This window comes from Magnolia sinica, chromosome 1, assembly GCF_029962835.1.
Source record: "Magnolia sinica isolate HGM2019 chromosome 1, MsV1, whole genome shotgun sequence".
Classification (NCBI taxonomy): Eukaryota; Viridiplantae; Streptophyta; class Magnoliopsida; order Magnoliales; family Magnoliaceae; genus Magnolia; species Magnolia sinica.
The window spans coordinates 123,055,643-123,083,029 of NC_080573.1; the positions used below are offsets into that span (position 1 = coordinate 123,055,643).

At 40.8% G+C, this 27,387-nt stretch overlaps 1 protein-coding gene across 2 annotated transcripts in view; it reads left to right on the forward strand.

The window, feature by feature from the left end:
* Positions 1–12,176: 12,176 nt before the first annotated feature.
* LOC131256573 (methyl-CpG-binding domain-containing protein 11-like) overlaps positions 12,177–27,387 on the forward strand; it is a 34,913-nt gene continuing 19,702 nt past the window's right edge. The window contains exon 1 of one of the 2 annotated variants that reach the window (XM_058257471.1): positions 12,177–12,357. In XM_058257471.1, the coding sequence (XP_058113454.1) occupies positions 12,292–12,357 (66 nt within the window). In that variant the 5' untranslated portion in view covers positions 12,177–12,291. The remainder of the gene's footprint in view (positions 12,358–27,387) is intronic. The other variant, XM_058257480.1, reaches the window with a different exon arrangement.

A 27,387-nucleotide genomic window follows, 5' to 3' on the forward strand; every position in this document is an offset into this window, starting at 1 on the left:
ATTGGATGTTTGTTTGGAATGATGTGGATGATGAAATCCAAGCTTCCCTTTTAATGGAGGTGAAAGATGATAAAGACGGAGTGGACCCCATGAAGAGTTGTTGGAGCTCACAAATCATTTTTTGTGAGATGTAATAAATAACGTTTAAACTTTAATGGCCTAAAAGATGAAATGTGAGGGTGGCCTGATTAAGTCAGTGCATTTGTATGGTTTAACCTGACTCATTTTCTAAACGAGCCGAGAATTCTGATCCACACACGGCCCATAAACCCATTACCCTATGGCCAAACCCAACCTACTTGAAATTCATCAGGCCCAAATCCATCCTAACCTGACCTATTTAAATATAATCAGGTCAGGCTTGCTCAACCCTACCCAACCTGACCTTCACACCTAATTCAGGTTTAAGAATAGAATATGAGGTTAAGGGTTACATGAGCCAACCAAATTAGTGGGTACATATTCGCATATGTATATATTGGCTCTTATCTTCTATTATTTTGTGTTGGGTAGGGTTTAATTCAAACTGGAACAGACCCATTTACTCGATTGGGCTAAATTTCTAGCCAGAGCCCAACACACTACCCATCTTAGTTGGCCCAAAACCCATCTCATATGCAGGTTGTGCCAGTTAACCCGCAACCATTGTCATAACTGTAGTGTTGATAAGTGCACTAACACAGGTGAAACTGTAATGTGATACTACTAATTTTTTTCTTTTTTCCTTTTTTTTTTTCTCCTGAAAGAGAAGAAAGAAGGGAGCACCCCATCTATCAGTCTGTTGAATACCAAAAGTAAGACTGTGCAATATATTTAGACGGGCTCCACAAAAAGAAACAGGGCTCACAGATCATATGACACAAGCCATCTCTTATATGCAAACATACACAAGGGCTGCCAAAGGTGCTGGACCACACCAAACCAAAACCAGCCAAACGGGGAAAATGTATAACACCCAAAGTTACCCTCAAGTCGGGTGAGTTGGGCCAAATCAACCTGACTCAAACGGTGAATTGCTCCCATGAGAGGCTTGGATCGCATGCACGTATTCCCCAAAGTTTCCGCGTACATGAAATGACAGACAAAGTTCAAACTATCAGTCAAGAAGTCCCCATCACTTCTTCCCGTTCGACTGCTTCACATAACAATGTAGAACAGTAATATAGTGGGCCATTTACCATTCATAAGATCGTAGTGACTCATCCACCGTACAAATAGCATGAAATGAGAAATGGGAGCATGAAATGGACCACTAATGATATCATGGGACGCGTTCCTTATGCATCATTGAGCAAGATCAGAACGTTATCACTGATGTGACCAATATTTTTTTAAGTAGTGTATGAGGCCCATTCGGTCCCACCCAGCCCAACGGATCAATGACCTTGACCTTCATTCGGCCCGATTGCTAGTTGGGCCTGATCTCTTAGACCCAAGACGACCTGGGAAGCATAGGAACCTAGAGTTGAGCCTGACCCTTGTGTGGGCCAACAGACTGTTCATGCCTAAGAGCTGACGAGCTGGACCAACCCAGTTTCACCATTATTTAACTGTGGGTCCTAAAAATTAGGCCCAACCGAACCCACGAGCCTAACGTTTTGGACAATCACGGCCCATAGTTGATTAGGCAATGGGCTAGTCTGGCCGTTTAAGCACAGTGCAGTCGAACTGGCTAAGAAAACGTTGCCTGCATCACATCCAACGGTCCAAGTGCAACCATGGGCCCAGCAAGCATTCCTCTGGGCCAGCAGGCAAACACTACTTCATTGCACAACAACGGCCAGATCTTAATGAGTTGAAGCACGCACCCATACATGCTGCCATGTCCTGAACTGGCATGTGCATGGAAACTGAGGCCATGTCTCATGTGGCCCAATAATCAGCCCTTGACATATTTTCTGAATGTGGACCATTCACAGATTCTTTTAAACCATCTATTGTTTCTATATGTCTGGAGCATCTGTTCAGCTGACCTGCTGATTTTAAGGCCAGATAAGCCGGTGGTGGGGCCCACCTTAGGCACGGCTCCGATATCCATTTTAGTATTTTGTCAAATGTAGTGTCATAGATTTTCACTTTGGTTTCTGAATCCTAATGTGGAGACTCAGAAACACCAATGCTTACAGTTATGGGTGGCAACCAGACCCGACAAGCCTGACTAGCTTGTCCTGTGGGCCGGCTTGGGCCTCGTATGCATGGCCCGATCAATTTAGGTTGGGCTTGGGTACAATTCATTTTAGCCCTACCAGGCCCGACTTTATACATACATGTTATATTTCATGAATGTGTCATTCCAATCCTCTGTTAGGCAATCCCAATCCAGCATTGGTTTCATTCCTCTAAAATGTTTATTTCTTATGCATGTGTGTCCCACTTGATCAATGGATAGATTAAGAAGAGTGAAGTGGGAAAAGTGATTTTATTAATTTTCAGGCTGAAAAAAAATGTTTGGGTTCAGACTTGGGCCTGCTGTGATAGGTCAATGCTAGGCTAGGGTTAGGCAAAGGCCTTAGGTCTTAACTGTCAGGCTGGTCCTAACCCGTTCCCATCCTTACAGTCGTTTGAGCTCAATCCATATCCCGAAACAATCATAGCGGACAGAGGCCCCGTTTGGGTGCACAAGTGAATTAAATTTTGTGCCAGCCCATCAGTTATGAATTAGAACAAAGACAATTGCAATTTGGACTTCGGCCATGTTAGACTAATTATTGCCATTCAATTGGATAGTGCATCAAAAAATGCGTGCCCATATGCCTAGGGTTTTCGAAGGCAAGCCCAACCCTGACTAGTCCAAAAATAATCAGGCCCAAGCCCAAGCCGCCGAGAAAATTTTAGCCATTTTGATGCAAATGCCAATGCAATTTTGATGGTAGCATGTAGAAAATTTTAGCCATTTTGATGTAAATGCCGATGCAATTTTGATGGTAGCATGTAGTCTATCGAACTAGAAATATGTATGCATATCGATTTTAGGGATCGAATATATTAATGATTATTACTTTTATTCTTGTCTATAAATAATATTGCCTTCATTCACATCCACATCTCAAGCACGATTCGAGTATCAAGACTTAAACTAACATTCAAATTTAAAAGAAAATCAAAGAAACTATTTTATTTAAAAACAACATATAATAAATGTAAAAGTTTCAAAAAAATAAATAAATAAATAAAGACAAACCTATTTATGTATTTAAAAAATAAAAAATTAAAATTAAAATTAAAATTAAAAAAATAAAATTAAAATAAATAAATAAATAAACAAAACAAAACAAAACAAAACCATCAATCATGATTCTCCTACTGAAAAATCACACATTGAAGACATAACGCTGCACATCATTGGGGCTATAGTTCCTTACGTGTCATTGCATGTGATTTAAGATATAAGTGTTGGCTTGAAATTGATTCACATCATGACAAATGTATATCAATTAAAACTTCAAAAATTATCAAAAAAAATCTTTATCTTTATTTTTTGTTCATATTCTTCTTGAACCAAGTATACATATGACATTGTTTATTTATGTGACCTTCATGATAACAAAAGTAGCAGATTCTAACCATTTAGTTTTAATCATCGGACTCTACACCATGGCCTATCACATTTCCTTTGCCCTTACCCTTATTCCTAAAACCTTTTTTATTTCTTTTATTTGAGTTACTATCGTGAGAGGAGTAAGCGAGATGAGCACTTTCTAGTTGTTTCCGCATAAGTCTCTCTTCCTTTCGCATACAGTGCGATATCAATTCAGTGAATGTCCATTTTTCTTTTTGAATATTATAATTGACCTTAAAAGTGTTGAATCTGGAAGGAGGATAAATCATCACTAAATAGACCATTAGGTCTTCTGGAATGTTGAACTAGAGTACCCTTAACTTACCTGTAAGGTTGGCCATCTTTATAATGTGCCGCATAATTCTATTGTCAATATATTTCAGATATAAGAGTTCATAAAAAATTGTTATAGCCTTTGCCTTATCGAAAATAGTAAGCCTCTTTCAAATTTCTTCGATGAATTCTCTTGCGTTTTCTTTCTTAGGTATACCCCCATGAAAAAACTTAGGAATGGATATTATTTTTACCTTTATACTTGGCGTATTCATCCGTTTCCACCTATTATATTTGGCAATATCACAAATAGGACTGGATTCAGTTAGTTTTAGAGGTTGATTCTCATTTAAGGCCAAGTTTAATTGTATATAACTTAGAGTTATTTTTAATACATCTTTCTATTTAAAGAAGTTATAGCCATTAAGGATAGGGATGACTTTAATTTGGGAGAGAATTGATTCAATATCCATGACTACAATATAAAAGGTGCAACAATTCACATAAGAGAAAATACCCCATTAAACCTTAGGCATCAATAAAAGACACTTTATTATTCTAAACTTTATCGAATCAATGGGGTAGTCGATTAGATTATTTGGGATGACAGGCATAATCATCAAATCCTTATGTGAAAACCCAATGCATTATTACTGCCCCTTCCTTTGGGCTAAGATTGCAACATGCAAGCAGTATTCACAATAGACCAATATCACCAACATAGGCCCAAATAGTCCAACAACTTTGTGGTAAGATGAACCATCTAATCCTACATGGTTAACACCATCTACCCCACCCCGTTTGGGTCCAGCTAGACCTGTAACTTATTTGAATCAAACACCGCCTATTTAGAGACAAACATCACCTCATTGGTCTTTAATGCATGATGCTTATATCATGTCCTCGAGTCTAAGACCCAATAGACATCATTAGTCACGACCACTTTGGTGGAACACGCAACTAAGAGTCTCTACTAAGTTGTAGAAAATAGAACCTACCCTATCCAATCACCCCTAATTAATATCTTTAATGCTTCATAGACACAGATATAAGTGAACTTAACCATATGGGTCACTGTCTGTAGTCTGTCCACCTAGCTACTAGAAATGCATGGACCCTCACAGACTGGCGAGCATAGTGCCTATAAACTTTGTCCAATACCCTTTAGACCAGAATGGTTAAGATTAGGCATAAATGACCTATGCCAATAATTCAAAAGAAAATTTTATAACCCATTTACTCAATTCAACAAGAAAGAATCAAAACTATGTATTTCAACCCATAAATGAGGTGGTTAAACAAGGATTCAATTATAAAAAATTGGTTCTTAAAAGCTCTTTAAATAGGCTCATAGAATTAGACCTAAACAGGGCTTACAACTAGCTCTCAATTAGTTATTAAAAATTGGCTCAAATACATGCTCATAGCCTAGCCCAAATAATAATGGTTTAAGGAGGCCCAAAACTAGGACTAAAACCAACCTAAAAATTGTCTAAAATCAAGCCCAAAAATAGGCTAAAATTAGCCTAAATCAAAACTAAAATTAGGCCCAAAACCAAGCCTAAAGAGAAGGTCCACTGCAAATTTAAATTGTGCTCAATGTCGTACCAAAAACCCATTAAGGCTGCAAGGGTGCACGACCCTTTAAGCAGCAAATGACCCAACTGATATGGGTCTAACAATTGTCTAGGCCCCTGGCTCAATTCTAAAGTAAAACAGCCTTTTTAGGGCTTCATTTGAAGCAAAAAACGGAAAGGAAAAAATCACTAACCCTATCCACATCTCCCTTTCTTCCTCTAGCGCGACAGCCACAAGGCATTCCCAATGAAAACGTAATAGCCACTGTCCTCTCTAGGTGCTAACACCACCACACCTCACAATTATGCAAAGGGGCTCCCTCTCGATGATTTCCACCCCGAGGTTGTGGCCAGACATTGTCAATCCACAATCACCGCCACCCATTTTTAATAGTTTCAGGCAATGACTAGAGGGCATGGAGACAACCTTCATCGTAGCTAAGCGGGAAGGGGAAGAGGGCACTAGATCTAGAGGTTTTCTAGTTGTTGGTGATAATGGCAGCCCACTCTATTGCCACTAAGGTGACCAAAAAAGGAGAAGAAAGGCAAGAGAAGCATCTGCCACCGTCGCAGAAGAGGACCCCATCAATGGTGACATGGATTTTCGATAGTAATTACCCCCTTTTATTATTATTATTAGAACATGAGAGGGAAAGGGACACTAAAATCCATGGTAGCTTCATTCGAGAAAAAAAAAACCCCCACCCTATCACAATCCAAGCAGTTGTCACAATCGTCAATCAAAAGTTGTATTCCATTCGATTGTGGTTGCTGACTCTGATAGATATGTTGATAAGGTCTGATGGTCATGGATCTCTCCCATTGCTTTGGCCGCTGATGAAAGGTAAACTACTCTATCTTTAAAGCTGTTAGGGTTAACCTATAAAGTCATGGCTATAGATCTTTAGAGTCTAGGGCTGCTGGTGAACAGGCTTCGGGATTGTCAAAACATAAACGATTGGTGCTTTGCCATCCAATTCCAGACACCATCCCGACTAGCCACTCGTCGGATTCCAGTGATATCATGTCATTTCAGCCCAAGTTTCTTTAATGAGTTTGAATCAATATAAAGGATTGAATTGCTTGTTTGTTGTCGGAATTAGAGTTGGGCAGAAACTGATCCGATTCGAACCAAACCAAAGGCCTGAATCGGTGCGGTTCGAGCAGGATCAATCAGATCCGATCGTACATTGGATCGAGTTCGGATTATGGTCAATCCGGACCAATCTGAATCGAAATCCAATCCGATCCAACGCGATCCGCACAATGTTCATTCAATATTATTTCATGTAATGTTATCCACTTGAGATTGGGATATACTTTATTTTTGGTTTAATACCATAAAATGATATAGAAAAATAGATAAATGGCATGGATGAAATAAATACGTCATGGTGGGGTCCACAGAGCACCGACTAGCAAGGGGAGTAGCCAATCCATCCTCTCGCCTCAACTCGTGGCTTGAGGTGCATCGAGCACTGAGCTGTGCCAAATTGTCATAACACCATGTTGTGTGCAAGGGAATGGTTTTATGTGTCGAGCTCATGGAAACTTCCCATGAGTCGAGCTATGTGGGCCCCATCGTGATGCGTGTCTAACATCAACATCGTGCATTTGATGGGTCCCCTTTAAATTATGGGATATCCCAAAAATCAGCCGTATATAGAACTCAGGTGGGCCATACCATCTTGTAGACACCTCACCCAGGAGAGCATCTTGAGAAGGCAAAGACAACCGAGAAACCCTGACCGAATCCTAACCCTAGCCTAAACCCAGCCTGAACCCTAACCCTAGCCTAGACCCAGCCTGAACCCTAACCCTAGCCTAAACCCTGATCTAAACCCTGACCACCATCCGAGCCAATGCTTACATGCAAATCGGCACAATTTCCTAAAATACACCCAACCATTTTGACCTAAACTTTCAAAAACAGACTTTAGGCCGAGCCAAAACACCGAAGCAAGCCTACCAGCCAAAGCCCAGAGGGAACCCAGCCTAAGTGGTAGTCGGACTTCCACTGGTGGTAATCGGATTGCTGCTCCCTATCCAACAAGTGTGCCCTCTGAGTACACAACTGTCCCCCGTCCCAAAGTTAACTTTCATATGGAATTACCCTTGAAGTTCAACCTATTTACCCTATTACCTAACCCCAAGAGCCTATAAGAGCATGCCACATGGCATTTCTCACTCTTCAACCGATACCAAGCTACCATGTGAGCTTTTACCCTTTACAAACCCAACAATTACCAAAATGCCATCACAAAATGCTATAAATAGCCTTCACCTCTCCTCATTTCACACAACAATATACAACAACTATCTCATTCCAAAAAATTTTAAGTGAGGGAGTGAGGGAAAGAGGAAGAGAGTGAGGGTAAGAAGGAGCTCCAAGCCTCCAAGATCCAATCTTTTAGCTATCCCTTAGCCTCCTAGCCATCTCAATCCCACAGTCTAGCACAGATTGGTTATGGTGTATTTCATATTATAGTCATCTCAAGAGCAAGCCAAAGATCATCTTTCTATTTAAGCATTCACCATATAATCTTCTCTCTTCTCAACCCCCTTGCTACTCTTGATCGCTAGCGAATGTATGCTTCGTGACTTGCTGTATATCAGATCCTATCACATCAGAAACTCATAATAATCTAGTCTGTTTTTTCTTTACATTTACATAATCATCATCACATACGCTTTTCTAGACACATCTTCGGACGTATGCTTTGTAGCTTGTTAGAATTCTGGATCTTGTTACATTAGAAATTCGTATGTACCTAGTCTTACTCTTACTACATCATTTACTCCTTGAGATTACTTATATGTGTATGCATTTTTTGTTTTTTGTTTTTTTACTTTTAACATGGAGTTTAAAAAGGACTTGAATTGCTCACTAGCTGCTACAAAGGGGTGCTCAATTGGCCCCACTATAATGTATGTGTTTTATCCATGTCATCAATGTATTTTTCCACATCATTTAAAGTAATAACTCAAAAAATAAGATAGATCCAAATATCTAAGTATTGAACCACACCACAAGAAGATTGTAATAATTAAACACCTACCTTAAAAACTAAATAATACTCACCATAAATTTTATTTGCCATCTAACTTAACCTGTTAATTAGGTCATAGAGACCTGGATGAAGGGGAACACAAATGTAAGCTTCATCTTGTGGCCGCCAAGAAGTTTTTAATGATGGGTATTCAGTTACCACTGTTTCATGTGATGTGGTTCACATGAGTTTTGGATTTGGTTTATTTTATGGGCTCATGCCCTAAAATAATCTCTAAAAATGGATGGACAGCATGGATAAAACACATGCATCGTGGTCGGCCCCACAAACCATTGTCCAATAGTTACTGAAAGAATATGTACAACCCCCGTCCGTTTGAAAGAGAGTTCTAATAACCATAAATCTGACTGATTTTTATGTGACCAGCCATTTGCACAGGGGAACTTCCTACACAAGTGGCATTTCGAGGCATGAGTCGGTTCTCGAACATGTGTATTTCGTCGCCACGTTGAGGCGAAGTGCAAAAGTGCTCAAGCAAAGAACACCTCTACCGGGGAAACGGATTGGCTACTCCCCCTGACACCAACCAATGGCTGGTGGTCGGTGCTTTGTGGGGCCCTCCATGATGTATGTGCTTCATCCATTCCGTCCATCTATTTTTAAAGATAATTTTACGGTATGAGACCAAAAATAAGATATATCCCAATGTCAATTGGACCACATGACAGGAAACAGTGTTGAATGAGTGCTGATCATTAAAAACATTTTGGGGGCCATAAAAGTTTTGGATCAAGATGATTTTTGTTTTTTCCCTTCATCTAGGCCTGTATAACCTAATCGACAGATTGGATGTCAAATAAACAGTACAGTAGGCCTTAGGAGGATTTTAATGGTGGATATCCAATCTCTATTGTTTTCATGTGGTGTGGTCCACCTGAGATGTATATACCTCTCATTTTTGGGATGAAGCCCTAAAATCATCTTTAAAAATGAATTAACAGAATGGATGAAACACATACATCATAGTGGGGTCCACAACACACCGACCACTAGCCCCAGGGCTGGTGTCAGGGGGAGTAGCCAATCCGTTCCCCTCTACCGGGCGCGGATTCACTGCTGACAGGTTGAGTAGCCAAACTTGCTACTGAAGTGACATCACCAAGTTCTGTGGGTCCCATCATGATGTATGTTTTGTATCCACACCATTCATCTATTTTTAGAGACCATTTTTGGGCATGATCCAAAGAACGATTAAGATCCAAATCTCGAGTGGACCCCACCATAGAAAGAAGTGGAGAGAGTGACGCACACCATTAAAAACTTCTAAGGGCCACAAAAATTTTTTATGAAGCTGATATTTGTTTTTTTTACTTTCTTTAATGTCTGTGTTAACTTATTAACAGATTGGATCTCAAATAAACATCACGGTGGGCCTTAGAAAGGTTTCAACGGTGGGCATCACTCTCTCCACTGTTTTCTATGGTGGGGTCCATTATAGCTTTGGATCTGACTCATTCTTTGGATCATGCCGCAAAATGATCTCTTCAAATGGATGGATCGGTGTGGATACAACAACACAAAGATAATGATAGGACTCACATAACTTGGTGGCGTCACTTGAGTAGCAAGTCTCGCTAATCAACTTGGCAGTAGCTAATCCGCGTCCCCCTCCACCTGAGTACAGAGGGAAAAGAGAGTTCGGTGAGTCGAGAGATTGAAGTGGTGAATCGCATATCAAATGCCAATATTACACACGTGTTATAGATAAAGACCGACAATTAGACGGGGCTGGCATGCCCTGACACATGATTAAACCAATGACTCATCAGGTGGCCCATACAGAGGAGCAGCCGACCTGATGCGTTGACCAGCCTGGTTCCGTAGAAATGTTATGGTCATAAGTCCACCTAGTACATGGACCATATCTCGTACACGTGTGAACCACACATCCAATCAGGAACGGATTGGCTACTCCCCGTGACACCAGCGGCTGGTGGTCGGGGCTTTGTGGGCCCCACCATGATGTACGTGTTTCATCGATTCCGTTCATCCATTTTTACAGATCATTTTAGGCTTGATACAAAAAATGATAGGGATATAAATCTTAGGTGGGCCACACCATAGGACAAAAATAATGAATGGATATTCATAATTAAAATCCTCCTAAGGCCCTCTTTACTGTTTATTTGACATCCAATTATTTGGTCATAAAGACCCAGATGAAGAGGAATAAATAAATATCAGCTTGATCCAAAACCTTTATGGCCCCCAAAACGTTTTTAATGGTCAAAATTCATTTAACATCTTTTCCTGTAATGTGGTCCACTTGAGTTGAGATATTTTTCATTTTTTCATTTTTTCAATATGTCATAAAATGATATATAAAAAAAGATGGACAGCATGGATGACACACATATATTATGGTGGGCCCCACAGAGCACCGACCATCAGCCAATGGCTGGTGTCAGGGGGGGGTAGCCAATCCGTTCCCCATCCAATCAATACTCCAAGCAAAATGGAGAGGCAGACGAAAGCGGATTTCCTGCGAAAGGCACGAAGTTCCTGCACTGGAATTCAGGTGGGGCCAACTGTGATGTTCGTGAAAAATCCTCCCTGTTCATCTGTTCTGTGAGTTTATTTTAAGTCATGTTGTCAAGAATGAACCATATCGAAAGCTCAAGTGAGCCAAAATGATAATAATTAAACGTCCACAGTTGAAATATTCATGGGGCCACAGAAGTTTTGATTTATGATAATATTTTTATTTTCAGTTCATCCCAACAGGAATGGCGTTATTAACGGTATGGATGGCATCTAAACATCACTGTTGAACCCCATGAGGGTTACAGTTGGTTACAACTGTAGGAATTTCCCTGACCACATTTTCCTTCACTACGGCTCACTTTGGATACGGTTCATTTTTGGCAACAACTCTTAAAATGAACTCAAGAAATGATGGACGGGGATGATTTCTCACAAACATCACAGCGGGCCCAACCTAAGTTCCCAGCGCAGGAGATAAACGATGACGATCGACGATGTGTGGTGAGGCGCACACCACCCTTTACGGTACTGTAAAGACTCTGCGGGCCCATCGTAATATATGCATTTTATCCGCTCTGTCCATCCGTTTTTCAAGTGCGTTTTACAACATGAGCTAAAAACTAAAGCTTGTACAAAGCTTAGATAGACTACACCACAGAAAACAGCGGGTATGATGATGTCCACCGTTGAAACATTTCGAGAATCATGGTAATATTTATTCGTCATCTAACCTGTTTATACGGTTACACAAACCTAGATGGAGGGAAAAACACAAATCTAGCTTGACCCGAAACTTCCGTGGGCCCCGAGAAGTTTTCAATGGTAGTCATTCAATTCCCACTATTATATATGGTATGGCCCACTTGAGCTTTCGATAAACTTCAATTCTCGTTTCACGCCTAAAATGAGCTAGAAAAACGGATGGACGGGGTGGATAAAACGCATACACCGCGGTGGGCCCCACGGTCTTCGCACCACATTGAAGGTTGGTGTGCGCCTCGCTGCACTGTCTGCGTCCCAGAACGGCGGGCAACTGTCCGCATTCGACATGCACACGTAGCAGCCCACCTGATGAGGGGACCTGATTTTGCCACGAGGGCTTGCTCACGGTCGGCCCACCAGTGCGAGAATATCGTACACGTATGCGACGTCAACACGTGTGCAGCGAATCCCCTCTCCACTTCTCCAACCGTCTTATCCACTTCTCCGCTGTCGTTGTTCGAAGGAGTGAGAAGAAAAAAGAAAGGGAAAAGGAAGAACCTTTCTTTCAATTTCTTCCTCTTTTCTTCTTCTTCTTCTTCTTCTTTGTTTTTCTACAGATTGTAGCATGGCGAGTGACAGCCCTGAAGTCGTCTCTATAGAGCTTCCTGCTCCTCCTGGCTGGAAGAAAAAGGTATGTCTCTCTGTTTTAGCGCTTTGAACCTTTCTTTCGTTTCTCTTCTTGATTACTACGATAACAAACTTCTTATTTTGTACTGAAAATTTCTGGGTTTGCTTCGTTTTCTTTTATTCTGCACTTCTGTTGTTGAAATTGCTTGAATTGGGGTAGTTTTTTAGTTGGGGTTTTCAAGAAAAATCCCATTTCATTGGAAACGGCTAGTAGCAATACGAATAACAATTGAAACGAATTCGACCTTTCTTTGATTGTGTTGGTTTTAATTGTCTTCTTCTTCTGTTCTTTTTTCTTTTATATGGAATTTCTGTAGTTTTTGTTTGTTTTGGGGATGTGGAGATGCGGTTTGTTGAAAAATCACTTCTTGTAGTGGTTGGAATAAATTGGTGTTATTTTTTTTTTATATATGATTTTTTCTGTGTTGATTGGTTTTGTTTTTTGTTTTTTTTTTTTTTTGTGAAAATGAAAGAAAGTTGTAAATGAAGGAAATTGAAGGATTTATATATGAATTATCATACAATGCTCAGGCTGAATGTCCATACAGTATTGTGGGCTTTCAGTTGGTACACGTGGGGCCCATGGTTCAGTCATTCGAACTGTTGATATGATGGGTCCCACCACAGATGGCCCATGAACTGAAAATCCTCCCTTTTAGAAAATTTATAAACCTTCAATTGGGGGGGCCAAGAAATAGATAATTAAGGCCAAGATGGATCAGAAAAGGCCCGGTCGACGACAGAAGTGATCCGGACCATCGGACCTTAGATCGGGCGTATCTCGCAATCCGGAAAGAGTTAGCTGACGTAAAATATATGATTTTGGGGTAGAACGAGCTACTTTAGCCAACCAACCCCGCTACGCCAAATTTGCAAAATACCCCCCCAGATTGATGGTCATTTCCCTGTTTTAATTCCGTTTTTACTATAAATAGTAAGTTTTAGTTTGATTATAACTCTTCATCCGTTGGGCTTTAGGAGTTGCGCCCAACGTGAAAAGAGCTTAGAATAATTAGGGGAACGGTTTGGTGAAGCCAAATAGGACACTTACTATTTTTGGCCGAAAACCTTGCGCACTAGTAGACATCACGACCGTCTATAAATAGTAAGTTTACTATTTATAGTAAGTCGCGGATTCTAGGAGTTTGAGTTGTAGTTTGATTATGATTTCTTTCCTATTGCTTGATACCCTTATTTAAAGGGTTGTGAACTCGATTTTAAGCATTCATCAATCAATTTCGAATTTATTAGAATTTATTTCTATTTTCTTCTTTCTTTCCTCGTGGATTCGAGTAGTCTCTGTGAGGAGTCCAGAGAAGTTCCGTGGATTCGGAATAGTTATCCTCTTGAGGAAGACGGTGCTCGACCTCACGTCCTCCCCCTGCGTCGGTTTGGTATCAAAGCGAGGTTTCTCCTCAGATTGATAGCTTCTAACGACGGGTCGGGCAACAATCCCATGGGCGGTGCTTCAGGGAATTTACCTTTAACGGCGGCACCTTTCGAAGTAGCGCAACGAGAGAATCGAGAAGCCATGCAAGAGTTATAAGCCATCAACTGCATAGCGGATCTCTTGGCGGAAAACCTAAGGCAACTCCGTATTCCTTGTGGCAATCCTCCACCCCCAATTAATCGCCCTGATCGCAGGATAGTACCGACAGTGCATCCAAGGGTCATTCCTAAGGAATGGGGCTCCAGTGAGGAGAAAATCGACGACATACTCTTCCAACACCCTAGACATAGCGGCGATCGATTAGATCGAACAGATCGAGAATTCAAGATGAGGGTTGATATTCCTAGCTTCAATGGCCAACTACACATTGAGGATTTCCTCGATTGGCTTTCTGAAGTTGAGCGATTTTTTGACTATATGGACATCCCTGAAGTAAAGAAGGTCAAGCTTGTGGCCTACAAGTTGAAAGGAGGAGCTTCAGCTTGGTGGGAACAACTGCAACTCGCGCGAACCAGGCAGACGAAAGCACCAATCCGCACCTGGCAGCGGATGAAGCAGCTACTACGTGCCCGATTCCTCCCTAGCGATTACGATCAGGTATTATTCCAACAATACCAAAATTGTCGACAGGGTAGTCGGTCGGTGAGAGAATACGCAGAAGAATTTTACCGCCTGGCGGCGCGTAACGATTTGGTCGAGACTGAATCGCAGCAAGTCGCCCGATTCAACGGTGGATTGCGTATGGCTATTCAGGATCGGGTCCAGATGCAGTCAGTCTGGACGATGAATGATGCGATCAAGTTCGCTACTCGTGCAGAAGTGCAACTTGAACGTCCTAACACACGGACCTATCCTACTGCAAGGATTCCTGTGGCAGGTCTGCCCCAGGGAACTGCACAGCCTAAGGGAAAGGAGCCCGTAGGAGCACGCACTCAACCTCCTACGTTTGAGAACCGAGATCAGGGAAGTGGGCAAGCTAGACCCCAAAGGGGCGTATCAACTGCTGCTGGTCCAAGTAGAATCCCGAACCCCTATGCTCGGCCAAGGCCCAATAACTGCTATCGTTGTGGCCAACCGGGTCACCTATCAAATACTTGTCCCCAGCGAAAAGTAGCAAACCTTGCCATCAATGATGGTAGTGCTGATAACGCTTATGAAGATCCAGATATTGAAGAACAGGAGCATACCACCGAGGACGAGGCAGATGATTCAGGTTGGATTCAGCAAGATCACGGCGAGTCGCTTGTCGTGAGGTGACTATTATATGCGCCAAGAAAAGAAGTGCATCCACAGCGGCATAACATCTTCCGCACTAGGTGTACGGTGAATCGAAAGGTTTGTGACGTGATCATTGATAGTGGGAGCAGCGAGAACATCGTCTCCAAGGTTATGGTGGAAAAATTGCAATTGAAAACGGAGCGTCATCCCTCTCCATATACAATCGGTTGGATCAAGAAGGTCAGCGAAACAAAGGTAACTGAACGGTGCACCATATCCTTTTCAATTGGCAAACATTATAAGGATGAAGTAGTATGCAATGTGGTCGACATGGAAGCATGTCACATACTACTCGGTCGGCCCTGGCAATCTGACTGTGATGCCACTCATAAAGGGCGAGATAATATATATATCTTCGTTAAGGACGGCTGGAAGACCATATTGGCCCCTATGGATCCAGAGGGACCACCTGAAACTTCTAAAGTGGAGGGACGTTTTCTCTTAACCATACGGAACTTCATGTAAGAATCAAAGGAAGCAGGACAGACTTATGCATTAATTATAAAAGGGAAAGAAATCAAGCCTACCAACATCCCTGAAAGACTAAGGCCCCTGCTAGATGAATTCAAAAAAATCTGGCCTGATGACCTTCCCGATGGGTTACCCCCCATGCGAGATATCCAACACCATATCGACTTTATCCCTGGGTCCAGTTTACCTAATCGTCCCCATTATCGAATGAGTTCGAATGAGTGTGAGATTCTGTAGGGACAAGTAGAGGAGTTGATCCGTAAGGGTCTTATTCGAGAGAGCATGAGTCCATGTGCGGTACCAGATCTATTAACTCCAAAGAAAGATGGGAGTTGGCGCATGTGTGTCGACAGCTGAGCCATCAACAAAATCATCATAAAATACAGGTTTCCTATACCACGGTTGGACGATATGTTAGACATGCTAGAGGGTGCAAAAATATTCTCTAAATTGGACTTAAGGAGCGGCTACCATCAGATTCGAATACGGTCGGGTGATGAGTGGAAAACGGCCTTTAAGACCAAGGAAGGATTATATGAATGGATGGTCATGCCCTTCGGTCTTTCGAATGCGCCTAGCACATTTATGAGATTGATGAACCAAGTTCTGAAACCTTTCATTGGGCGGTTCGTTGTGGTTTACTTCGATGATATTTTGATATACAGTCAAGACGAAATTACCCATATGGAACACCTCAAGAAGGTCCTTCAAGTGCTCACTAAAAATAAACTGTACCTCAATTTAAAAAAGTGCAGCTTCATGACTGATAGCCTATTGTTTCTGGGTTTTGTCGTCACATCCACGGGCATTCGGGTGGATGAGGAAAAGGTGAAGGCAATCAGAGAATGGCCGGTTCCTACAAATATTCACGAAGTGCGAAGTTTTCATGGACTGGCGACATTCTATCGTCGGTTCGTGAAAAATTTCAGTACCATTGTGTCACCAATCACAGATTGCATGAAGAAAGGGCAGTTTCAGTGGACTGACGAAGCCGACAGGAGCTTTGCCGAAATCAAGCGCAGATTATCCACGACCCCGGTTCTTGTACTTCCCAACTTCGACAAACTGTTTGAAGTCGAATGTGATGCCTCATATGTCGGAATTGGGGGAGTTTTGTCTCAAGAAGGTAGGCCGGTAGCCTTCTACAGTGAGAAACTTAGCGATGCACGTAAGAAGTGGTCTACATATGAGATCGAGTTATACGCGGTGGTCCAGGCACTGCGGCACTGGCGACATTATTTGATTCAAAGGGAATTCATACTTTACACGGACCATCAAGCTCTCAAATTCATTAATAGTCAAGCTAACATTAACCGTGTGCATGCTAGATGGATCTCGTTTTTGCAAGAATTCACGTTCGTACTAAAACATAAGTCAGGGCAACAGAACAAAGTAGCTGATGCACTGAGTCACCGTACAACTTTGTTAGTCACTATGAGTAATGAGGTTGTCGGGTTCGAGCGCCTCAAAGACATATATGCTGATGACGATGACTTCAAGGACGCATGAGTTAGGTGACAAGAAGGTCACCCGGTGACTTACAAATGCAAGACGGGTTCCTTTTCAAGGAAAATCGACTATGCATCCCAAACAGTTCGCTAAGGGAACAGATAATCCAAGAGCTACATGGAGGTGGCCTCAGTGGACACCTGGGGCAAGACAAGACGTGAGCTCTTGTGAAAGAATGATATTACAGGCCATAATTGGTACGTGATGTGGGAAAGACAGTTCAACGTTATTATATTTGTCAGACCCCCCAAGGGGCAATCTCATAATACGGACCTCTACACTTCGTTATCTGTGCTTGATGGTCCTTAGGAAGATTTATCTATGGACTTCGTGCTTGGTCTTCCACGAACACAATGCAGCATGGATTCGGTGTTCGTGGTAGTAGATAATTTCTCCAAGATGGCGCACTTTATTCCTTGCAAGAAGACTCTCAATGCAACACACGTGGTGAATCTATTCTTTAGAGAAATTGTACGACTACACGGGGTTCCCAAGACTATTACTTCTGACCGTGACACGAAGTTCATAAGCCACTTTTGGTGAACTTTGTGGACTCGATTTGATACACGACTTCAGGTCAGCAGCGACTGATGGGCAAACCGAGGTTGTGAATCGCACGTTGGGAAACCTCCTTCGATGTATTTCAGGAGAAAAACCGGAAGTGGGATTTGGCTTTGTCTCAGCGGAGTTTGCATTCAACAACATGGTGAACCGCCTGATAGAAATCCCCGTTCCAAGTTATTTATGGACGAGTCCCTCGCCACACACTAGACTTGGTCCCTCTGCTCAAGCTCCCAGGCATGAGCATTGCAGCGGAACATATGGCTGACAAGATCATGGGCATTCATGCGGAAGTACAAACCAAGTTACATGTCTCGAACGAAAAATACAAGGAGCAAGCCGACAAGCATCGGCGACAAAAAGTGTTCGAGGTGGGTGACCAAGTAATGGTCCATTTGCGCAAAGAACGATTTCCGACCGGAACGTACAACAAGTTGAAGAATAAAAAGATTGGACCGGTACCAATCATCCGAAAGATCAATGACAACGCTTATGTTGTTGATCTTTCAGATGACATGGCGATCTCACGGACTTTTAACGTCGCGGACTTGTTCGAGTATCATGAACCAACGCATGATGAGAACTCGAGGACGAGTTCTTTTGAAGTGGAGGGGACTGATGTAGAGCGGGTCACGGACAGTTTCATGGCCAAGATGGATCAGAAAAGGCCCGGTCGACGACAGAAGTGATCCGGACCATCGGACCTTAGATCGGGCGTATCTCACAATCCGGAATGAGTTATCGGGCGTAAAAAAAAAATGATTTTGGGGTAGAACGAGCTACTTTAGCCAACCAACCCCGCTACGCTGGGTTGCGCAATCCGGAAGGTCGTTTCCCTATTTTAATTTCGTTTTTACTATAAATAGTAAGTTTTAGTTTGATTATAACTCTTCATCCGTTGGGCTTTAGGAGTTGCGCCCAACGTGAAAAGAGCTTAGAATAATTAGGGGAACGGTTTGGTGAAGCCAAATAGGACACTTACTATTTTTGGCCGAAAACCTTGCGCACTAGTAGACATCACGACCGTCTATAAATAGTAAGTTTACTATTTATAGTAAGTCGCAGATTCTAGGAGTTTGAGTTGTAGTTTGATTATGATTTCTTTCCCATTGCTTGATACCCTTATTTAAAGGGTTGTGAACTCGATTTTAAGCATTCATCAATCAATTTCGAATTTATTAGAATTTATTTCTATTTTCTTCTTTCTTTCCTCGTGGATTCGAGAAGTCTTTGTGAGGAGTCCAGAGAAGTTCCGTGGATTCGGAATAGTTATCCTCTTGAGGAAGACGGTGCTCGACCTCACGTCCTCCCCCTGCGTCAGGGGGCCAAGAAATAGATAATTAAGAAGAAAAAGACAGCAACCGTTCACATTCAATCGAGGAATGGCTTAACATTCTGTGGCTAGGATATCTCGATCCAGGGGATTTTTGATGCATGGGCCATCCACAATGAGACCTATCAGACCAACGATTCGGGTTATTGAATCATGTTCCCCTTCTTTATACAAGATGAAAGCCGGAATTTACTGTACAAGCATTCTGTGGATCATTGCACACTACCTTCTTATACCACAGTGTCAATAAATCTGAATCAATCAGTGCCAGCTGGTATAAGAAAATAAAAGGATGACGATGCATAAAAAAAAGAGAGTTGAAACAGATCAAAGTTATAATGGGTTGAAGTGCACTTCGATGAATCAAAGCACACTCAAAATTGAGTGCGAGTACACAGAATTTGAGCCTGAATGTTAGATTAATGAACAAGAGTCAACATAATTTCTTATTATTTGCAATTTAAGAGACACAGAAAATAGTTAAAAGAGGATAGATTGGATGAGGATTTGAACATAATTCAAGTTCTAGTTTTTCCTGTTGGTGTGATGTTGGTATTTGCGAGAACTAGAACAGAATGTTAATCGAAAACTGACTTTGAAATTATAATATTAAAGGAAGATAGTGAAATTAAACAGTATTGAACTAGAGAAACTGAATCAATATACCAAAATAAAATTGGGAGTAATGGCGTACGAAAATCTGAAGGTGATACTCAAATATATGATCACAACAATTGAAATAAATAGCCAGTAGCTATAGGGATCTTTAATTAATCAAAACAATCAACTGAATCCAAAAAACTGCCTCATCAAACAGATCTGAAATTATGACTACAGACGGAATAACAGAAAATAAAAAAGAAAGGTTCAGATTTCCTCCTGGGGTCCATTCAGATTGCTGGTCACCGTGACTCGTGACTCGGGTAGGCAATGGCAAGAAGCTCTTTTCCTGTGGATGGTCTTCTGTTGAAATCAGCGTGAATGTGAATGCAATGTGATATTAGGTAGTTGCGAGAATGCCTATGTATGCCATGTTGCTTGGGTGAAGTCGGAATTGTGAAAAGTAGCCGTAGAATCAAGGAAAATGGGATATTTGTGAAAGGATGGTGCTTGAATGATGGTTTTCAGTGAGATTTTGTGAGGACTAGTGTTGATAGAGGTCTTTTTGAGGGAGATAAGGGGTGTGTTGATGACTGGAGAGGGGTCTTAAAAGAGGAGTTTTTTTTTTTTTTTGGATTTGATAAACACAAATTTAAGGAATGCTTGTAGTGATTGCTAATGTAGGATTTGTTGATGTTTGCTTGATGCCTTGAAAAGTGGTGATGCTCATGAATTTTATGGAGGAGAGGCGAAGGGATCGTCTCAAGGGACCTGTTTTGTGTTGATGTTCCCATTGGATTCACACAATAGTGTAGGGAGGTAGGACAAGAGGGCTATTGTGAGAGGCCCATTTTGTGTTGATTTCCTCTTGGATTCACATGATGAGGGAGGGAGGAAGTTGTGCCAGAGAATCTGCTCGAATGACGATGGTTTTGGTACCAACAGAAATACCCTGGTTTTCTTTTATTTTGTGTCTTTCTCTCTTTTACAGTTTAATGCTTCTCTCTGTGTTCTATTGTAGGCATCAGAATGAATGGTTGGGCTGTAGAAAAACCCCTCCCTTTTATTGAGGAACAATGAATAGAAGATGTTGGAATAAGCGTTTTTTTTTTTTTTTTTTTGTGAAGATTTCAGTACTTGTCTGTTTCCATATCTTCAGCACTTCTGTTGTGGAAATTGCTTGAATGGAGATGATTTTTGTATTGCCTGCATAGAAAATGATGAGTTCTACTGTTTTTTTATTCATTTTTTTATTGAATACTTGTAGGAGTAAATGGATCTTATTTTTTATTCTTGTGAATCTTTCTTGGTTTTCTGTTTCCACTTTTCTCCATCTTGTGTGTAGTCCTTGTGAGGCTTGGCTTCTTTTGTAAATTTCTTGAATTTGACTATAGCATCTTTTGCAAATTTCTTCTACTTTTTTATTCTTTTATTTTCTTTCTTCCATTAATCATCTGTTGGGCTCTTCTTCTTGCGTTCTTTTCTTACAGAAATTGCTCGAATGTTAATGTTTTGCGACAGAATGTTCAATAGAGGAAGTTGTCTTTGTATAGAAAATAATGAATTGTATTGTTTTTCTCTGCAAGTTTTGCTGTTAGCTTCTATCTGCAGAATTTTCTTTGTTTGTGAGTTGTTGCTATACACTTTGCTTGTGGAGGAACAATTGGTTGCTAGGTTTGTTGAAAGGAAGATTGTTAACAATGTTTCCCTTTCAAAATTCCAGTACTCGTTGTTTTTTTTTCCCCCTTTTCTTTTATGTTGATGCTCTTTATATTTTGTGGATTCCGAATGCCAGTCTAGAGCCCCCCATACTCCTCGCCCCACTCTCGTTTTTCATTAAAGGGGTTTTGTAGTGGGTTAGTGGATTAGCAATTGCAGTTCTAGTCTCTTATCTTCTAGTTTCTATTAATGTTCAAATGATTCCGTAAGCTGTGATGAGAAAGGGAAGGAATGTTCATGGTAGCTCATTGCAAAATAGGAACATTGATGCAAGACAATTAACCACTTGCTCTAAAAGCTCGAACTGTTAAAGTATGACGAATTAATCCTTTTATCTCATAGCCCAGGCCCCACATCTCATGGGTTAGGACCTCGGCCGAACCCCCTTCGTGGGCCCCAAATCACATGGGTCGTCCACCCCGAGTGTGTCCGCGCATCCCACGGGCTACCCCACTCGAGCCCGGTGTAAATGCACATTACTCACCCCTGGTAAGGAGTCTCGAACACGAGACCTCCCCCGTGGGCCCCAAATCGCATGGGTCACCCACCCCGGTGTGCCCCTGCATCCAACAGGCGACCCCACTCGAGCCCAGTGTGAAAATGCCCCTGCATTAAACATGGAATGGTTTGCATCAATTTGTCTAGTTTGGTTACACTTACAACGTGTCCAAACTGCAAAATGGTATGTTATTACGGGTTTGTGGTGCCTTTTGTTTTGAAAGTAGCCACAATCATACAGCAAGGTTGGAGAATTTGTTTCCCAACTTATAAGTGTACTGTGTCAACTTACCATTTGTTTAAGGTGGTGACAACTAGTATATTCAAAAGCTTTCCGGTGAAAATACACTTCAATATAAGGTAAAGAAAAAAGTTTTATAATCAGTTCTGTAATTATTTCTACATTTTTATCCTACTTCTATGTAACTTAATTAGAGGACTCGAACTATTACATTGTAATGTAGCAATATGAAAATAATACACCGAGGTAAAAAATTGTGGTACCAATATCAATTTGGATCTAGAGGATCCATGTACACAGTCCTTATCATACCTGATATCCGTGGTACTTGTGTATAGGCATTATATGTTGTCCTTGAGCTTTCATTCCCAAGTTGATTTTGTTGAATGGGGAGCATGGATCTATCTTAGGTTTCACTTGGCCTATTGTAATCTTCAAACTTCAAGGGATGTATAATTGGTCTATATAATATAGTCGAAAACACACTTGATGTAGTTCTATTCTTCTATTATCATAGATGGATATTTCCAGTGTTGTTCTCATCCAGTGGTAATTTGTCATTTACAGTTAAATTTTTAGTTCCTCGGTAGTTCCCAAATTTAGTGAGTCAATTTGTGATTATTTGGGATGAAGAAGTGCTTGCCAAGGAGGAATCGATAGTGTTTGTGTCTTTCCAGGTTTTCATATGGGTGTTTATGTTGGTCTATTGTCCCAATGACCCAAAACTATGGTAGGAAATGAGCTGGATTTTACTGTGAGCATGTGGAACTTACTGTGATGCTTAGGGAGTGACTTTAATGTTATTTGATTCTCTCTCTTTTGAAAAGAGAGGTGCTAGCAGGGTCACATTGAGAGCATAAGAATAGGGGGTGACTTAAATGTAACTTGATTCTTCTCTTTTAAAAAGAGAGTTGCTACTAGGGTAACATAGATCATGAGAGGCTTCTCAAACTATATTCATATACATGCTCTGGTTGATGTTCCTCTTGCGGATGCTTCTTTCGCATGGATCACTGACTAGTAGACATGATTATGACAGGGCTAGATTAATTTCTGTATCGAGGGGATTGGGAGTCTTGATAACCAAAGGTCTCTCAACCAGTGGCATTGTGGCCCATATCCAATCATTGCCCCATCCTCTCTTCCTTGAATTTGATCCTTGGTGTCCAATTATTATTATTATTTTTCTCTTTGAACCGATGTAATTAGAAGAAGAACATTTTCTTCAAATGGTCAAAGATTGCTGGGAATCTTTTGAGGTGGAGGGAGAAGGTAGAAGATTTGCTCGAAGGGCCTGTTTGAAGTTTTCCAATTCCAATGGTAAATGGCTGTAAATGGATAATGATTATTGACTATTGTAATTGTGCGGTGAAATCACTTACATTTGACTGCAGTGATGATTTTGTTATATTGTTTGTTTCATCTGCAAATCACTGTAAAAGTAATAGTTTTATAGTGTGAAAATGTAATGATTACATTTTACTTTTCCTACTTCCTTTACAAGTGTATTTGACTCTCGATTTACTAGCCATAATTCCTTTTAAACAAACACTTGAAAATAATAATGATGACTCATTTACTTTGCATTTCATAGGAATTTGGAAAACCAAACAGGCCCTACAACTAAAAATAACTTGTTTGGATTGGTGGAATCCAGAAATTGGATTTGGAAAGGATAACATCACATTTGAAGAAATATGCATAAATAAAAATATGGAGGAAAAGAATTATTTTATTATTTTATTGTTATTATTATTATTTTTTAAAAACCTTGTTTGTTTTAGCACATGTGATTTCCACGGAAATGTGAAAAGGTCAATGGTCAAAAAGTGAAAGTTGTCTCTAAAAAAGGTGGAGATCTCCATGTAACCCTTTTTTTTAAGGAAATGTAAATTGCCCTTTTCTCAGGAAAACCATGGGAAAGGAAATTGATTTTCCACAGCTGACTTTGTTTCCTCAAACAATTGAAAACGTCACATATGAGGAAAATGATTTCATTTCCATCATAGAAAAGAAGATTCCACCAATTGAAAAACTTAAAGAATGGAACAAGGATTTATGAGGATTGAGGATGCGACATTGAAGATCCTTGGCAAGATTTAGGATATAGATGGGAAGGAGGAATGTTTAGTTGTGGAGGAATCCATCCAAAGAGGCCACTTTCAAATGACTTGAGGATAACGACAAGATCTATGAATCCTATTGTGGCAAAGATCTCTTTGAACTGATGTAATTAGAAGATAAGGTTTTCAAGTAGTCAAAGATTGGTGGGGATCTTTTAAGGTGGAAGGGGAGAAGAAGGTAGACGATTGGCTCAAAAACTAAAACACATTTGAGGAAATATATGGAAATAAACATGTGGAAAAGAATCCAAAATTGTTTTAGCACGTGATTTTTGTGGAAATATAGAAAGGTCAATAGTCAAAAAGTAAGAGTTGTCTCTAAAAAATGTGGAGATTTCCATGCACTAGGTTTTTTTTTTTTTCTAGAAAAGGTAATCACCCTTTCTTGAAGAAAACCATGGAAATGGAAATCGATTTCCACTACTGACTTTGTTTCTACAAACGGAGGAAAACATCACATGTAGGGAATACAATTTTATTTCCACGGTAGAACACAACCCCCCCTAAAAAAAAAAGAAAAAAGAAAAAAGAATGCAACAAGAAGAATTTAGGAGGATCAAGGAAATGATGTTGAAGATCCTAGGGAAATTTTAGGATAGATGGGAGGAATGGATGTTTATTCTTGGGAAAAATTAGGATAGATGGGAAGAAGGGATGTTTACCTTACTCAAGGAGGTATCTTCTTACAGATGACTTCAAGAGAAAGACAAGATGAACAAAATTATGTCGTGGCAAAGATCTTAGTTGTGATGGCTTAAGGAGGGGGGCATTAGTTTTGTTCGTCGAAAGACCAAAGACCATCCATCGATATGCGTTCCCCCAAGAACTTGAGAGAACTACAAGGTTTTATTGGACGTCTCTTGTATATCCAACAATTTTTACTTCGGTTAGTGGAGAAGCTATTGCCACTCTTTGAACTGATGAAGAAGAGTCAGTTCCAATGGATTGTCGAGGCAAAAAGTGCCCTGGATCTTCAATATAGTGATGGGAATGATTTGGATGATCTAATACAAAAAATAGTGGTGATTGCTAGCAAGGATATAATGCTATCAACATAGACAAGAATTCCAAGTCTTTCTCACAAAATGGATATTACTCGAAGAGTTAGCTGCATCAAAACCTTAAAGTCAGTGGCGTGAAGGTTGAGAACCCGCAAGAGGTTTGTCTGGCGATTTTGGATTTCTATTAAAATGTAGAAATGAATGACAAGTGAAGGACAAGCAGATTTCAGAAACTTAGTTTAACCAAATCAATCAAGAAGGGGTCAATCTTGTTAAAAGGGAGGAGGGGGAGGGGGCTCTATTTCAATTGGGACCAAATAAGGCCTTGAGGCCAAACAACTATCTTGGCATGCTCTTATTGGTGTCTGGGAAGAAGTGAAGGGCGGAATGATGAATTTCATGGTAGAGTTTCACGAAAGAAGGAAACTTGCTAATAACATAGGGGTGTTATTCATCACATTAATTCCTAAGAAATGATCTAATAACTTGACAAAGTATAGGCCCTTTAGTCTTACTGGAGGCCCACACAAGATCCTAATGAAGTTGTTGACTTCAAGTCTTCAACAAGTGTTGGATCAAATCATTTCCGTTTCTAAGGTGTGTTTGTGAGGGGTAAAGATCAGGGGCAGGGCACTAGTAGCTCATGAGTGCATTGGCTCAAGTATAGATTAGGTGAATGAGTTTTTGTGTGCAAAATTGACTAAGAGAAGGCATTTGGTAAAGTGAATCTAGACTTTTAGATTACTTGCTTCAAAGGATGGTCTTCATGATATGTTGGAGAGGATGGATGCATGAATGTGTATGGTCAATAAACCACTCAGTGCTTGTAAATGGATCCCTGAAGGGGTTGTTTGGTAGATCTAAGGGGATTGGTTAGGGAGGGTCCTTAGTCCTCTCTACCCATTCATATTCATGGTGATTGCAAAAGGCCTTAGTAAAGTATTGGAAGGGGCAGAGGAAGGTCTGGTTGAGGACTTCAAGGTGGCTTTAACTAAGTCCCAAATGTTTCACTTGCAATTTGTGGACAATACTCTGATTCTTTCATGTGAGTAGGAAGCAACTCTCGAATCCGAGATGTATCCTAAGGTGCCTCAAGTAGTCTCGGGGTATAAAGTGAATTTATCCATGAATTAGCTATGGTGGGTGAGGATGGATGATGGAGAGGTGAAAGATCTTGCAATAATCTTGGGTTGCAAGGCAGACTCTTTTCTTTCCTACTATTGGTGGGAGAACCTTCAAAAGGCAATGGGACCTAGTGATCAAGAGAATGGAGAGTAGGCAGATATCTTTCCCTAGGTGATCAGATTACTGTCATCAAGGCAGCTCTATCGGCAATGTTGGTGTACTTCATGTCTCACTCTCAGTGTCTGATGAGCCTCATTAGTAGAGTGGAATAGTTGAAAAGGGACTTCTTGTTGCAAGGGGTGGAAGAAAAACATAAAAGTTCATGTGTGGTTAGAAAGTGGTGTAAAAACTGGTAAAGTGGGGAGGTACTAGCACCAAGTCTATGAAATCTATGAACCAAACCCTACTTGGAAAGTTGGTTACTGAGGTTTGGAGAGGAAGATGATATGCTCTAGAAAAAGGTCATGGTGGTAAGTATGGCGTGTGGGAAGATGTTGCTGCACTCCAAGCATACCAAGGTATAGTAACTCAAAGGGCACTAAAATCAATTCACCAGATGGATAACATGGTAACCCAAGGCATTGGGCTTGAGTTAGAAAGTAAAACCTTAGTTAGATTTTGGGAGGGTCAGTAGTCTGATGATTGAATGAGCATTTCATCTGTTGACTTTTACAGACTAACAATGTGCAAAAATGTCAAAATAATCAATTGCTATGAGTAGATGAGCACTCAAATTATCCGGCCTCTTGTCTTTCGAAGGAAGTTGAGAGGACACAAGGTGCTTATCAGAATGACAAGGCTACTAGGGGGTGCAACTCTTGATAATTGCATTTCTCTGTTGAATCTCTCTAAGAGAGCTTATGGAGGGGTGGGGTTGCCCCATCAACGTGGTCAAGGGATGTAAAAGGTCATAGGATCATCACATTTGGATGGTTGGTCAACGGCGGTAAGGTGTTGATGATTGATCACCTTCATAAGAAGAAAATGATTATTGTGAATGGAAGTTGCATGTGTCCAAGGATGCAAAATTTGTGAATCACATGTTCGCTTTTGGCCTATGGGGGTGTTGTTATAACCAATTTATATTGCATGGTTGAGCTTTATGGCAATGCTTCTAGAGGAATG